At 33.7% G+C, this 15,039-nt stretch overlaps 1 protein-coding gene across 1 annotated transcript in view; it reads right to left on the bottom strand.

Moving 5' to 3' along the window:
- Window positions 1-9,493: 9,493 nt before the first annotated feature.
- Window positions 9,494-15,039, bottom strand: part of LOC108672986 (AP-4 complex accessory subunit tepsin) — a gene marked incomplete at its 3' end in the record, with an annotated part of 10,462 nt that continues 4,916 nt past the window's right edge. Inside the window, 1 exon segment of the mRNA XM_018160752.2 lies at window positions 9,494-9,577. Coding sequence (XP_018016241.1) covers window positions 9,494-9,577 — 84 coding nt within the window.

Genomic DNA, 15,039 nt, shown 5'->3' on the forward strand with positions numbered 1-15,039 from the left:
TTGTCGATATTTTGCGAGCATTGATTATATATATCGCATTTTCAACATTTGAATAGATTGTTTTAAATTTGAATGAAATTTGTCAGATTGATATACAAATATGCAGTAATTCCAGTACGAATCCTTATTTACATGTATGTATGTACATAAAATTAATTGACAATTTTGGTCGGTTGAACACGACAGTCTGCAGCACATGATAAGTAATATAAAAAGAATTGAACTTCATTTAGTAGCTAATGCGCGTTCGATTGGAGGATAGACGAGCCGTACAGGAGAATACACGAGGAGGAAATACGAGTCGTACAGGAGAACGTCCAAAATCTGCATGAATGTATGAATTTGGTAGAATGAATCAATATGGTGAAGGCATTCTAACGATCTTTCAGGTCTGTCTTCCACTCTCAACAACCCGCCAATTGTATATGCTTAGCCAAGCCATGCGTGTTTGAACATATGATATCAAAGAAAATATATGTAATGTGGATCTTATATAAGCGTTATGCCGGCCGTTATCTCAATATGAGTTATTTCAAAGAAACTTTAGAGACTAGCTGCCCAACGTTTCTCGGAACACATTTGAGACCTGATAGGAACTCTCTTTCCAATAATTCTGAGGGTAATTATCAGCATATAATACAGTTAATTATAGCAAGTCCCGTTCTCTCTCCTATAATTCTGAGTGTAATTATCAGCATATAATACAGTTAATTATAGCAAGTCCCGCTGCACTCCTCATTTAGCACTGAAAGCTCCGAACTTTACCATAATCTTGAACGCTAACGCTAATATATCATGCGCTAATATTACTATGTACATAAGCATATTCGTACCAGTCAATTAACAGCATCTCTCATTTGGTAGGAATAGCATAGGCAGCGATTTATCTATCACTAGATAAAGGGATTATGATGATTTAATTTCAATTGCAAAGGTCACACAATAAAGGTGATTATGATTATGAAATTCAATTTATTGATCATGAATTTTAGACTGATTCATATTATCAGTTGAAGAAAAAAAACAAATATCACGAGTTTGATTAAAATAAATTGTTACTGCGATAGAATTATTGGAGATAGTAAATATATATTACTCAGATAAATTCACAATCTGAATATATTCTATTGATTATATATAAATCATTCAATCGTTTATGTTTATTACCCATTTATGTCTTCTTTGAATCTGAGTTAATTCCCACCACTGTAGCAACGCGCCATCTTCTTGCAATGAGAGGAATTTAGATGCAAGTAATGAACTTTTCCTGGGTGACTTATCATTTCATCATGTTAGCGGTCATGAGATTTGAAGCTTTTGTCTCGTACACTAAAGTCATACCAACTGCAAGTAGATATAATTGCTTGATTTTGCTTCCAAAAGTCGCATCGACGATTTATATTATGGAGTTTCTAATATAATATAAATTAAGAAAACATCACTAATAAAGCTTTAAAGTGAGCTGTGTGATGTCATGTCAGCTTGACTGAGTGCGCACGTATTTTGACTGAGTGCGCACGGTAATTTTAGCAAGCTCATATATTTACTGTACGTTAATAAACCTGAGCATATCCTGCATAAATTCGAAAAAGATTAGGACAAAATTGCGTGTATGTATTGACTTATGTTGATAGTTCTATTTGTCGCTAGTTACAGCAGGACAAAGTATACAATTTTCGAGACATTTCCAGGTTTTACGCCTCCTACCCGCCCATAATTTCATGTACGGGCGACAGAAGCTCAAAAATAGTTAGGCAAATATTACGCTTAACCTACAACAACGACCCGAAACAGCGATGTCGCTGCCACATCGCCATGACTGAGCATAAGCTATATTGATGCTACGACTGCGCTATTCAGAACGGCTGTCAACCCTGGCACGGCATCATCGACATTATGTATAATTATTAACCTTCATCACAAAGTTGCTACTCCGTGTAAGAATGTGTACAAAATTTCAGGTCGATAGGAAAAGTTTCAGAGGATATATAATTAATTTGAATTATCGGTTAATGAATTCAAATAACGTTTGAATTCATTAATCGAATTCAAATGAGCCAGCTGTACACACAGCTGTCACTGCCTTATACTTCTCACCATTTACATAGGCGATAACGTTATATCCGCGGAAAATATAGATGAAGATCATTTTTTCATCTAGTACTTCATCCCAATTCATTTTGTAATCACTATTTTGACTCTGTTTAATTTGAGCAAGCTCGTCAATTTCCTGTACGGTAAAAAACCTGAGCATTTCTTGCATAAATTCAAAACAGATTTTGACAAAATTGCTTGTATGTATTGGCTTATGGAGATAATTCTATTTCTCGCTCTTCACCTGCAGAACTATGTAAAGTTGTAAACAGTTCAAGGCACATATCTAGATTTTATGCCTCCAACCCGTACATAATTTTATGTATGGGCGACAGAAGCTCAAAAATACTTAATCAGCGGATAAAGCTACAGTAAATCGTCGTTGATGATGCGATATGGCTGCTCCCTGTAAGAACGTGTACAAAATTGACGGTGGCTGGTGTTGACGGTGGGGAGGTGGCTGGTGTTGACGGTGGGGAGGTGGCTGGTGTTGACGGTAGGGAGGTGGCTGGTGTTGACGGTGGGGAGGTTGCTGGTGTTTTGACTCTGTATAATTTTAGCAAGCTCGTAAATTTCCTGTGCGGTAATAAACCGGAGCATTTCTTGCGTAAATTCAAAACAGATTATGACCAAATTGCGCGTATTCATTGTCTTTTTGAGATAGTTCTATTGTCGTTCCTCACCAGCAGAACAAAGTATGCAGTTCTCGGCACATTTCCAGGTTTTATGCCTCCTACCCGGACATCATTTCATGTACGGGCGACAGAAGCTCAAAAATAGCTAGCAAAGGCTATAAGAATTTAATTAACGCATGATATGACCAAGCGATGTGGCTGCCACATCGCCATGACTGAGCATAAGCTATATTGATGCTACGACTGAGCTATTCAGAACGGCTGTCAAACTCTGGCACGGCATCATCGACATTATGTATAATTATTAATCATCATCACAACGGGCACATTAATCGTATAAATGTTTACTTTAGTGCAGGAAATCTCTTAGCACGAAACACTTATTTTTTCCTATAATAATTTATGAAGACGACAGCATGATATATTATATGCAGAAGGGCAGTGAGTAAAAATGATAGTAACTATCGATGGATTATATGCGTGAATAATGAAATTGATAATATCTTATTGTATAAGCCATTAGGTTCATTATGAGAGAGTTCATCGAAAGATCAAATCAAATCAAAAGAGTGTCTGACACATCCTGTATTTATTGTGACGATATAAGAGATTTTATGCAAATTAATTTTGTGATATATATTGACGGAAAACAATCTCAGAATAAGATAAAATGTCCAATCATGGAACTGGAATCTTAATACCTAGGACATTTCGTGTTAGCAACTGGTATACCTACTATATGGAGCGCAGGAATAAATTAAGGAACTTCCTATAAGCACAGTAGCCAATTAAAGTTTTTCTAGTAAACACATCTTAGCCAGAGATGCAGACCCTAAGTTAATTTCAAGTGCTAGTAGCAGCAGCGATGTGGCTGCACATCGCTGCACATGCATCACAAAAATATACACTAACTTATTTACCATTTTCCAAGTTCACTGGATCACATAGCTAGATTTACCGCAGTTTACACTCTAGTTCTTATTTTTCTACAATTTGCAATTAATTTTCGTTACTTTGTTTCGTGGGGAACTATATAATTAAAAAAGGAATGAATTTTTATAATCACGTTCGTAGACACTTAATATACTAGATCTCACTAAAATATCACCTAATGATAGTACATGCCTATCTGCAGTGAGTGCGCGTGTTTCGTTTGCGAGACGTATGAACTTTATTCCCAACATGAGAATAAACTCAGCTTACTCGAGTGGGTTGAGTCATGAATCCGTTGAGAACTTGAGGGCCGGGCTGCTCGTGAGGTCTGTTGCGAGGCAGTTATTCATGCATGTAAGTTGATTTCTTTTGAAGCCCTTGTTGGTATAATAATATATTATTGAAAATAGCACTGAATTAGCATATAATTATATTGAAATAAGATTGTAAATGTTAATTATCCTAACGCATATCGCATTTTACATTGTTCATGGTTTAATATACCAAAACTAATAAGTTATCCATCCATATACGTCAAATCTTAACTAGCCAGTATTTTGCAAGCATGTATTATATACATCCAATTTTCAAAATTTCAATAGAATGTTTTACATCTGAATGAAATTTTTCAGACTAAGATATGAATACGGATTAATCCTGCTACGAATGCTTATTTACATGTATGTACAAAACTTTAGTTGAAATATTTGATCGGTTCACCACGACTGGTATATAAAGAAAAGTGTTGCAAAGTTAAATTATTGACAGATTGCGTGCCGACTTGGTGTAGACTTTCGTACTGCTCCTAAACAGAAGGGCTAAAGCATTGATTCCGAAACTTTTTCAGGCTGGCGCCCCCTTTGGCTCTCTAGTGAATTTCTAGCGCCCTGCACAGACATGCGCCTCTTTCTATAAAATTTAGTACGCTACAATATTAAAAGATAAAGGTTAAACACAAATGTGCATTTCATAAATAGAACCCCTTTTAGTGAACCAATATGTTTTTCAGCTGTTTTAATTGTTTCAGTACTAGAAACCTAGCACGTCTCGGCCAAATTTACGGCCCGGACTTGTGGCCGGTCTTTCGACCAATCTCCAAAATCAATTATCAAGTAATATCTCCCAAACTAATGAACGCAGCTCAATAAAACTTGTAACATGTATTCATCAGAACTTAACGGTGATGTTTAGCATGCGAAAATTTTTTAAATATCACCTTCATTAGTGCTAAAAAACACCATTTGGTAGTTAGGACTGTAAATTCAAAATTTCGTTCTAATCTGTTCAGTGGTTTGGAAGAAATTCCTTGACCACTGTGAGTTTCGGCCTGTATTTCCATATAACTATGGCAAAAACAATTGAAGGCAAAAATCCAAAAAATTTTCACGAGCTTTACATTACCGTTAGGTCCTAATGAATACGGTACCAAGTTCCATCAAGTTAAGTTCATTAGTTTGAAAGATATTTCTTGATCATTGAATTAGGAAATTGGCCGTGAGACCGGCCGCGAGTCCGGCCGTTAATTTGTCGGAGACGTAAACCCATATGAGAGGTCAAAAAATATAACTAAGTACTCACTGCAGTGAGTGACAGAGAGCGCATTATCTCGTTGACGAAAACGTGAAGTCACGGACGGACAGACAGGCGGACAGACGGACGGACATGGCGAGCACAATAGTGCATTTTTCCATAAATGAGAAAATGCGCTAAAAACAATGTGCTGCACGTGTAGTGTACAAATCGCCAAGCAAACGTTCGAACTTCGACTTCGGACTGCCGCCCCCCTATCGCCCTTTTCTTCTTTACCGCCCCCCAAAATATTTCCACCGCCTCTGGGGGGGCGATATCGCCCACGTTGGGAACCACTGCGCTAGAGGAACTCATTTAGAGTTATTTCCAGAACTACGATGGAGTTCATACTTGCAAGCCTAGATCTGGCTACTTCAATTCGAGTCGAAACATGTACACCCCAACCCAGTAACACTGAGCACACACAACTTTCCCGCGAGGGAAAGCTAAACTCAGAAACTCAGGTAAATGAGCTTACCTCAACACCTCGTTTACAATGTACAAGAAATGGGCAAATAAAATCGTCTATATGCAAAAAATAGATAATATAGTATATTACAATAAAATAGAATCGAAATATATTCCTTTGGTCAAAAAATGATTAGTGAAAGTTGATATAAGATAGAATAACTCTCGAGGATAATTAACTCGCGAGCGCGTGAGTCGATACCAGTTCGTCAATAGCTCGACAAATGAACATTGACTAAGCATTATCAAATACAATGAGAAGTATTATCACCTAATAAAATCATATTATTAAAGAGTTTAACCTTTTGACAACATGACTACATTTTATAATCGACTTTATTCTTATAGAACTTCTACCTCTAGGATGTCTAGCTTCCTTACGCAAGATGGCGGCGTTGCCGTCTTTACTTTAACGATGGTATCGTAGATTGACATCACTTATTCTCGTACAACAGTAAATCATTACGATTATCACAAAAGAATAAAGCCATTTAACCAAATAATTGCGCATTAAAGTGAGTAAATCATAGGTCAAGTATTAATTTTAAATTAACACATCAAAGAAATAAGTCTAAACGTGTCAGGGCTAGCAGACGACGCATATGGCGCCCAGCAGACGGTCAGATATCACAGCAAAGGAGATTCCTTGTTTCAGTCACGAAATAAAAATATGCTTACGCATTCCTTAGTCATACAAACAATATCACAGTAACGAGATTCCATATTTTAGTCATAAAAATTTATACAATCATATTGAGTCACTAATCTAACAAAAGAACACGTGGTCAAACGGAACTCCTAAAAATAAAAAAAAAACATAATATGCATACCGTCACACGTGTTTGAACATACGATATCGAAGAGAATATATGTAATGTGGATCTTTTAAATACGTTATTTCAAAAAGAGTTATTTCAAAGAAGCATTAGAGACTAGCAGCCCAACGTTGCTCGGAACACATTTGAGACCTAATTTTTGAGTCTCGTTCTCTTTCCTATAATTCTGAGTGTAATTATAAGCATATAATACAGTTAATTTCAGCAAGTCCCGTTATCTTTCCTATAATTCTGAGTTTAATTATCAGCATATAATAAAGTTAATTATAGCAAGTCCCGTTCTCTCTCCAATAATTCTGAGTGTAATTATCTGCATAAAATACAGTTAATTATAGCAAGTCCCGTTCTCTTTCCTATAATTCTGAGTGTAATTATCAACATATAATACAGTTAATTATAGCAAGTCCCATTCTCTCTCCTATAATTCTGNGTTCTCTCTCCTATCATTCTGAGTGTAATTATTAGCATATAATATAGTTAATGATAGTAAGTCCTGTTCTCTCTCCTATCATTCTGAGTGTAATTATTAGCATATAATACAGTTAATTATAGCAAGTCCTGTTCTCTTTCCTATCATTCTGAGTGTAATTATCAGCATATAATACAGTTAATTATAGCAAGTCCTGTTCTCTCTCCTATAATTCTGAGTGTAATTATCGGCATATAATACAGTTAATTATAGCAAGTTCCGCTGCACTCCTCATTTATAGCACTGAAAGCTCCGAACTTTACCATAATCTTGAACGCTAACGCTAATATATCATGCGCTAATATTACTATGTACATAAGCATATTCGTACCAGTCAATTAACAGCATCTCTCGTTTGGTATGAATAGCATAGGCAGCGATTGATCCATCACTAGACAAAGTGATTATGATGATTTAATTTCAATTGCAAGGGTCACACAATAAAGGTGATTATGATTATGGAATTCAATTTATTGATTATGAATTTTAGACTAGGAATTTAAAAGCAAAGAAAATACCACAAAAATTCACCATATCTTGATAAGAGAAAACGTTTCGGAGTCCAGCTCCATCGTCAGTTCATAACACAAAATTCTGTTCAGAAAAAGTTCAGTCCTAGAAACACAAATAAACCAATTAGTAAAGTAAAATGCACTGTCAGATTTCAAAACGGAAATAAATAAATAAGACATGAAATTACCGCTAGTAAACGGCCTATCTATTTACTATTTCAAGAGGAAAGGAGCTAAAAGCAGCATTATAAGACTAGGCTTCTGTTTGAATATATATACAGGGATTCTAAAATTCGTAGATCACTAACACCGGATGCGGAAGCTAGAATGTTGAAATCACATCAGATACAGAGGTGTTGCACTGCTCGGCATGAACACGTACAGCAGAATGAGGTGGATGTGCAAGTACGTTCCCCGTTCTATATTTTAGACTGATTCATATTATCATTTGAAGAAAAAACAAAATATTACGAGTTTGATTACCGTAAATTGTTAATGCGATAGGAGTATTGTAAATAGTAAATATATATTACTTAGATAAATTTGCAAATTGAATATATTCTATTGATTATATATAAATCATTCAGTCGTAATTCTGAACATTTCTTTTCGTATTCATCCGCTCTCTGCTCATGTTTGGGTAGTAGAGTGTGTACCAATTTGGACATTGACGCCACATCATTTTCCAGGAAGAATGGAATAGTAAAATGCTTCACCTAGCCTAACCTAACCTAACCTAACCTAACCTAACCTAACCTAACCTAACCTAACCTAACCTACCTTAGTTTTCATTTAAAATATATAGCACGATGACGTCTCTGCACTGCCACTGCATGCATTCAGAAAAACTAATAGGTCATGTTTTTCTGAATAGTGACCTAGCCTAACCTACCTATAGTTTTCATTAAAATATATAGACGATGACGTCTCTGCACTGCCACTGACTATTCAGAGTGGCCCTGCCACTCTGCATGTCTCTTGCCATGCCACTGTACATTCAGAAAAACTAATAGGTCATGTTTTTTCCGCATAGTGACACATTTTCCGTACGTCCCCTTGTGGTCACCCCCCTCCCCTCCTGCATATATCATTATATCACTAACATAATTATATTACAAGATTATTATTATATTTATGCCTCTGCACATTCAGAAAAAAGGTCATGTTTTTTCCAAATAGTGACACACTTTCCGTACGTAAGAGCCATTGCAGGAGTGGCTTGTGAGTATTAGCTTGCGGTTCGAGACCGTAACAAGCTGTGAATGTTCTGCGATGTTGAGAATCGGCGACAGGCCTACGGCCTAATAAACGCTGAAACCGCTATTATTATTATTATTATTATTATTATTATTATTATTATTATTATTATTATTATTATTATTATTATTATTATTATTATTATTATTATTATTATTATTATTATTATTATTATTATTATTATTATTATTATTATTATTATTATTATTATTATTATTATTATTATTATTATTATTATTATTATTATTATTATTATTATTATTATTATTATTATTATTATTATTATTATTATTATTATTATTATTATTATTATTATTATTATTATTATTATTATTATTATTATTATTATTATTATTATTATTATTATTATTATTATTATTATTATTATTATTATTATTATTATTATTATTATTATTATTATTATTATTATTATTATTATTATTATTATTATTATTATTATTATTATTATTATTATTATTATTATTATTATTATTATTATTATTATTATTATTATTATTATTATTATTATTATTATTATTATTATTATTNCCATGAGGTGGCATCTCACCTTCTGCTTGCCACAGCAGCCAAGTGGTGGCATCTCACCTTCTGCTTGCCACAGCAGCCATGTGGTGGCATCTCACCTTCTGCTTGCCACAGCAGCCATGAGGTGGCATCTCACCTTCTGCTTGCCACAGCAGCCATGCGGTGGCATCTCACCTTCTGCTTGCCACAGCAGCCTGACGCCTGCAGCCGAGACAGCAGAAAGTCCACGAGGTGGCAGCGATGGCCAGCGGACGCGTAACTAAGTTCTGATAAAAGCTAAGGAAATGACTTAGTTTCTTTATAATGAAGAATAGATTAAAATAGATTAAATAATGAAGCAATAGATTAATAGAGCAATAACTAAGTTCTGATAAAAGCTAAGGAAATGACTAGTTTGTTTATAATGAAGAATAGATTAAAATAGATTAAATAATGAAGAAATAGATTAATAGAGCAACAACTAAGCTCTGATAAAAGCTAAGGAAATGACTAGTTTGTTTATAATGAAGAATAGAATAAAATAGATTAAAATAGATAAAATAATGAAGAAATAGATTAATAGAGCAATAACTAAGCTCTGATAAAAGCTAAGGAAATGACTATAGTCTGCATTAATCTTTTATTGAACTTAATACAATAAATAATAAAGAAATAGATTAATATAGCAATAAATTTCTCTAAACCTTCAATTGAACTTAATTTGATAAATAAGGAAGAAATAGTGAAGAAATAGATTAATAGAGCAATAACTAAGCTCTGATAAAAGCTAAGGAAATGACTATAGTCTGCATTAATTAAATCTTCTATTGAACTTAATACAATAAATAATGAAGAAATAGATTAATAGAGCAATAAATTTAGCTCTGACAGAAGCTAAGGAAATGACTAGTCTGCATAAAAAATTATATTGAACTTAATACAATAAATAATGAAGAAATAGTGAAGAAATAGATTAATAGAGCAATAACAAAGCTCTGATACAAGCTAAGGAAATGACTAGTCTGCATTAAATCTTCTATTGAACTTAATTTGATAAATAATTAAGAAATAGAGCAATACATTTCAGTCATTTATGAACAAAATTGTAGTAAAAGCCTCAACAAATAATGACTTACAAAACCAAAATCTTTTGAATAAAATGGCTATAGATATTATTGTACAGCAAGTGAAGCACACATAAATAGAATATATATACGTATTATAACTATATTAGTATAGTTCTTTTATCATCTTAAAGCTTTAATAGTCTTTGATAATGAGAAATTTGCAATTTCATAAATAACATCACAGAAGCAAAAATTTAAAATAGATGTTAAGCATAAACTGTACAATAGGTATATTATATTACATTGGACATAAACTTCATATTGTAGATATTAAATACTTCTATAAACATTTTTCAAATTAAGTTAATATAAAAGCCAATAGACAATAATATACAGTTTATGTTCAAAGTATAAGTTGAAACTTAATAGAAATCAACTTATTGAAGAATATACCAAGTAGAAGTTTTAAGTTTTAAACTAAATTAGTTTAAATTAAATATAGTTTGCATTAGTTAAAGGATACTTATAATTTCATCATAGACATATCCCGGACATGGAGTATCATTGTCGGCTGTAGCCTTGTGAAGAAGAGGATACTGAAATAAAAAAATAAATAAATACATAAATTTGACTACTACCTCAAGAAATACCGTACCTACCATAAGTTGCAGGAGTTGATAATGTTAAACTAAAACAACTAAAACTAAAGATTGCTAGAACAACTATTTCTATAGTACCTACTATGAGACCTATATATAGTACTCTAATATTCATGTTCATATAAGATATCTTATTAAGAATCAAATAGTAATAAGAACAAGAAAATATTGTAAATAATTGGCAAATAAGCCATAAACATACCTATGTGTTATGTTCCTGTATGTTAAAAGCTACAATTGAGAGACCAGCAGTTAGATGAAGCCTATAGAATACAAGTATTGACTTGAGATTAATATGTGGATAACTATAAACAAACACATTATATATATATGGTAATAATAATTTAAGTTTAACAATAAAATAAGTTTGACTGTCCTTATTGCAAAATTTTCACTAGAACAATAATTTCCAGCATTTTAAAGAAACTTATAAGAAACAAAAATTTTTCAAATGCCATTTTGTTCATGGTATACATATATTAAGGATATCTATAAATCTATATACAAATACCTATATACTGTAGTGTTTTGATAGAGCTTTCAATATATACTGAAATAAAAGTTTATTGATGGTTCTTTCTACAAAGTATTTCTAATTTTTACAAGCAATACTCACATAAGAAGCAAAGTTTACAGCTGTTTGAGCTCCTTTTAAAATCTCCATGTTGTCCAACTAATTCTTAATCACTTTAGAACTGTAAATATCAAAATAAAGAATATTACACAAAAGATAACACAAAAACAAATATTTTTATTCACTTCAAATTAGATTTCACAATAAGTTAGCAAGTAATGTGCTCAGTGTAGTTTTCCATTAATTTCATTAATAAATAACATTTAGTAGCCAGACTTAATAATTCACTCTAGCATTTAGTGCTTGTAGTTTGGTTGTTGCGGGCTGGATCAATCAATTATTGTTTCGAAAATAATAATATTTTACAGGGCATCTGAAATTAAATCAACTTTAAATAGACCTATTCAATTTAATATTGTTGTGGTAAATCAATGTTAATTCAACATTGTTTCAACATCCTTTGACTGGTGGCATGTACATCCTTTAAAAGCATTCACATTAACTTATCAACTAGTGACATGGTCACATGGAGCCCTCTTTATCTGTGTTTACCTTCAAGTTTTTTACTTTCAAAATATAAAGATTAATGATATCAATTGGAATAGATAATATATAGAATATATAAACTACTACAACTTATATCAAACATGTTCAGTAAGGGCTTGGCAAGAGTAGGTACGGTACTTTGAAACCTGCAACCTACTTTATTTATTTCAGTATGTTTAGTAGGTAGGTTCTAATTTAGATTAATCTGTAGATATAAACATGACAGTGGTTGAAAGTTCAAATGTAGTAATTATCCAGTTAGTTCAGCCAGTTCAGCCATAGTTCTCATTGGGCAGTTTTGGCCCTTGGTTAGCAAATACCAGTCTAAGACAAATTCAAAATTTGCTATGAAATAAAGGCATAGCAAAAAAATTTACAAAATACAGCTCAAAAACCTTATGGCTTATAAAATGGATTCATGGCTAAAAAATGTAGCTCCTACCAGGTACCAGCTATGGTAGTGCCGTTTGACAAGGCCACTAAATTTGGCTACAGAATTTAACTTCAAATCTTGCTGGTCTGCAAAGATATGATCTATTTTGTTAACAAAACTAAAACATAAGCCATAACTCTCTAGTTTCTGGCAGCATAAAAAAATCTCTATACATGGTATTAATTGGTATAACTTATATGGCAAACTGGCAACCAAAGTCCAAACCCCAACATGAAATATGGGCAGAAGTTTCCTAAAGTTGCTGGAGAAAATAACAATTTCATAGATTTTTTAAATAGGCATTTTGCTTGTATTACACTTAAAAAATTCTGAGAGGGCAATAAGAACAGGTGAAAGTTGCCAGATTAGGAGGGCATTTTTGTCCAATAATCAAAATTATAAAGATTAATGATATTAATTGGAATAGATAAAATATAGAATATATAAACTAAAACTTATATCAAACTTGTACTTATATCAAACATGTTCAGTAAGGATTTGGTAAGAGTTGCTGAGTAGATACTTTGAAACTTGCTACTTTACTTATTTCAGAAATTCAGTACCTATGTTTAGTAGGTTCTAATTTAGATTAATATGTAGATATCAACAATCAATATGACAGTGATTATAATTTGAAAAGGTACATAATTATCCAGTTAGTTCAGCCTGTTCAGCTACAGTTCAGGTTGGGTAGCTACCGCAGCTTTGGTTAGCATATATATACCAGTCTTAGACAAATTAAAATTTGCTATAAATAAAGGCATAGCAAATAAATTTACACAATACAGCTCCTGAGTTCAAAAACCTTATGGCTTATAAAATGAATTCATGGCTAAAAAAATTAGCTCCTACTAGCAGAGCTGACATGCTGCAGGAGCTGACATGATGCCAGAGCTGACATGATGCCAGAGCTGACATGCTGCAGGAGCTGACATGCTGCCAGAGCTGACAGAGGGAAAGAGCTGACAGACAGCCAGAGCTGACAGAGCACCTGAGCGGCGCCACTGAGCAGTGAGCAGCAGCAGAGGGGTGGCCGCTGACGCCAGCATGAAGCTGTCGACCTGTCGTGCTGTACGTGGCTGACAGCCGCCCCTCCTGCACGACACGCGGTACACGTCAGGCTGACACGTACAGCTGACACTCCACGGCTGACACTTCACGTCTAATGCACTACACATTTTCTCCTGACACCCACAGCTGACACTTTCAGCTAAACCACCAACACTCCCAAACAACAACAGAATCGAGTAAGATATTATCAATCAAATTATACATTCTTCATTATTAAGCCAGATAAATTCATTCATTCATTCATAAAGCCAGATAAATTCATTCATGGAGCCTAATATTGTCTTCTAACTTGTATGTTCTTAATTGTATGGTATTTATACCTCCAACACAACACACCCACTGGGGTGAACATACTTCCAGCACAACACACCCATTGGGGTGAACATACTCCCAGCACAACACACCTACTGGGGTGAACATATCTCCAGCACAANAATTTTTTGTGAATTTATGAGCTTATTCTTTATTACAAAAACTTATTGACAATCTGAATATATCCTCCTATCGAAATAATCTAACCAAAACAGTGAGCGCCAGATGGCAGGTAAGGCGCCTTCATTTTTACACAAGTTACCCCGACACGGTCTTAAAAAGCTCCGTTCTTTGTCATCAGCAGTGATTGTCGGTGAAAATCTACGGATTGCTTAATGTAAATCTTAAATTTAGATTCAATTCTTACACCTCCGTGTATTCTTACACCTCGCCGTATCCTTGATACGCAGCAGTTGGCGTACACCCGCGTGTCCTTTATTGGTGAGATGCTTCATCACACTCACCACCTGCACGTGGTGGTGATGATAAGACTCACCACCTGCACGTGGTGGTGATAAGAAGACTCACCACCTGCACGTGGTGGTGATAAGAAGACTCACCACCTGCACGTGGTGATAAGAAGACTCACCACCTGCACGTGGTGGTGATAAGAACACTCACCACCTGCACGTGGTGGTGAACGCCTCTTGATTGCAGAAATATTTTATATAGGCAATTGAAAATTATTAGGAACCTATAAATAAATGAAATTAATAATAATTAATAACCCATAATAATAAGAACCTATAATGATATTATAATAAATGGAAACGAAATTAGGAACCTATACTAAACGACAGGCACAATATTAAACAACATTTGGGTAGCTAGATAATTATTTATTACAAAAATTATTACGATTAATATTATTATTATATTACTATGATTAATATATTATTATTGTAATAATATCACTCGTTTGCTTGAATCGCAAATTCACTAAAAACTTAATAGCAAAGAAAACTCCACAAAAATTCATAGTATCTTTAAAGAAAACGTTTCGGAGTCCAGCTCCTGTCTCTTATACACATCTAGATGTGTATAAGAGACAGACTCAGGCCGACTGTTAATGGTAATTA

Source organism: Hyalella azteca, unplaced genomic scaffold (genome assembly GCF_000764305.2).
Source record: "Hyalella azteca isolate HAZT.00-mixed unplaced genomic scaffold, Hazt_2.0.2 contig10130, whole genome shotgun sequence".
Classification (NCBI taxonomy): domain Eukaryota; kingdom Metazoa; phylum Arthropoda; class Malacostraca; order Amphipoda; family Hyalellidae; genus Hyalella; species Hyalella azteca.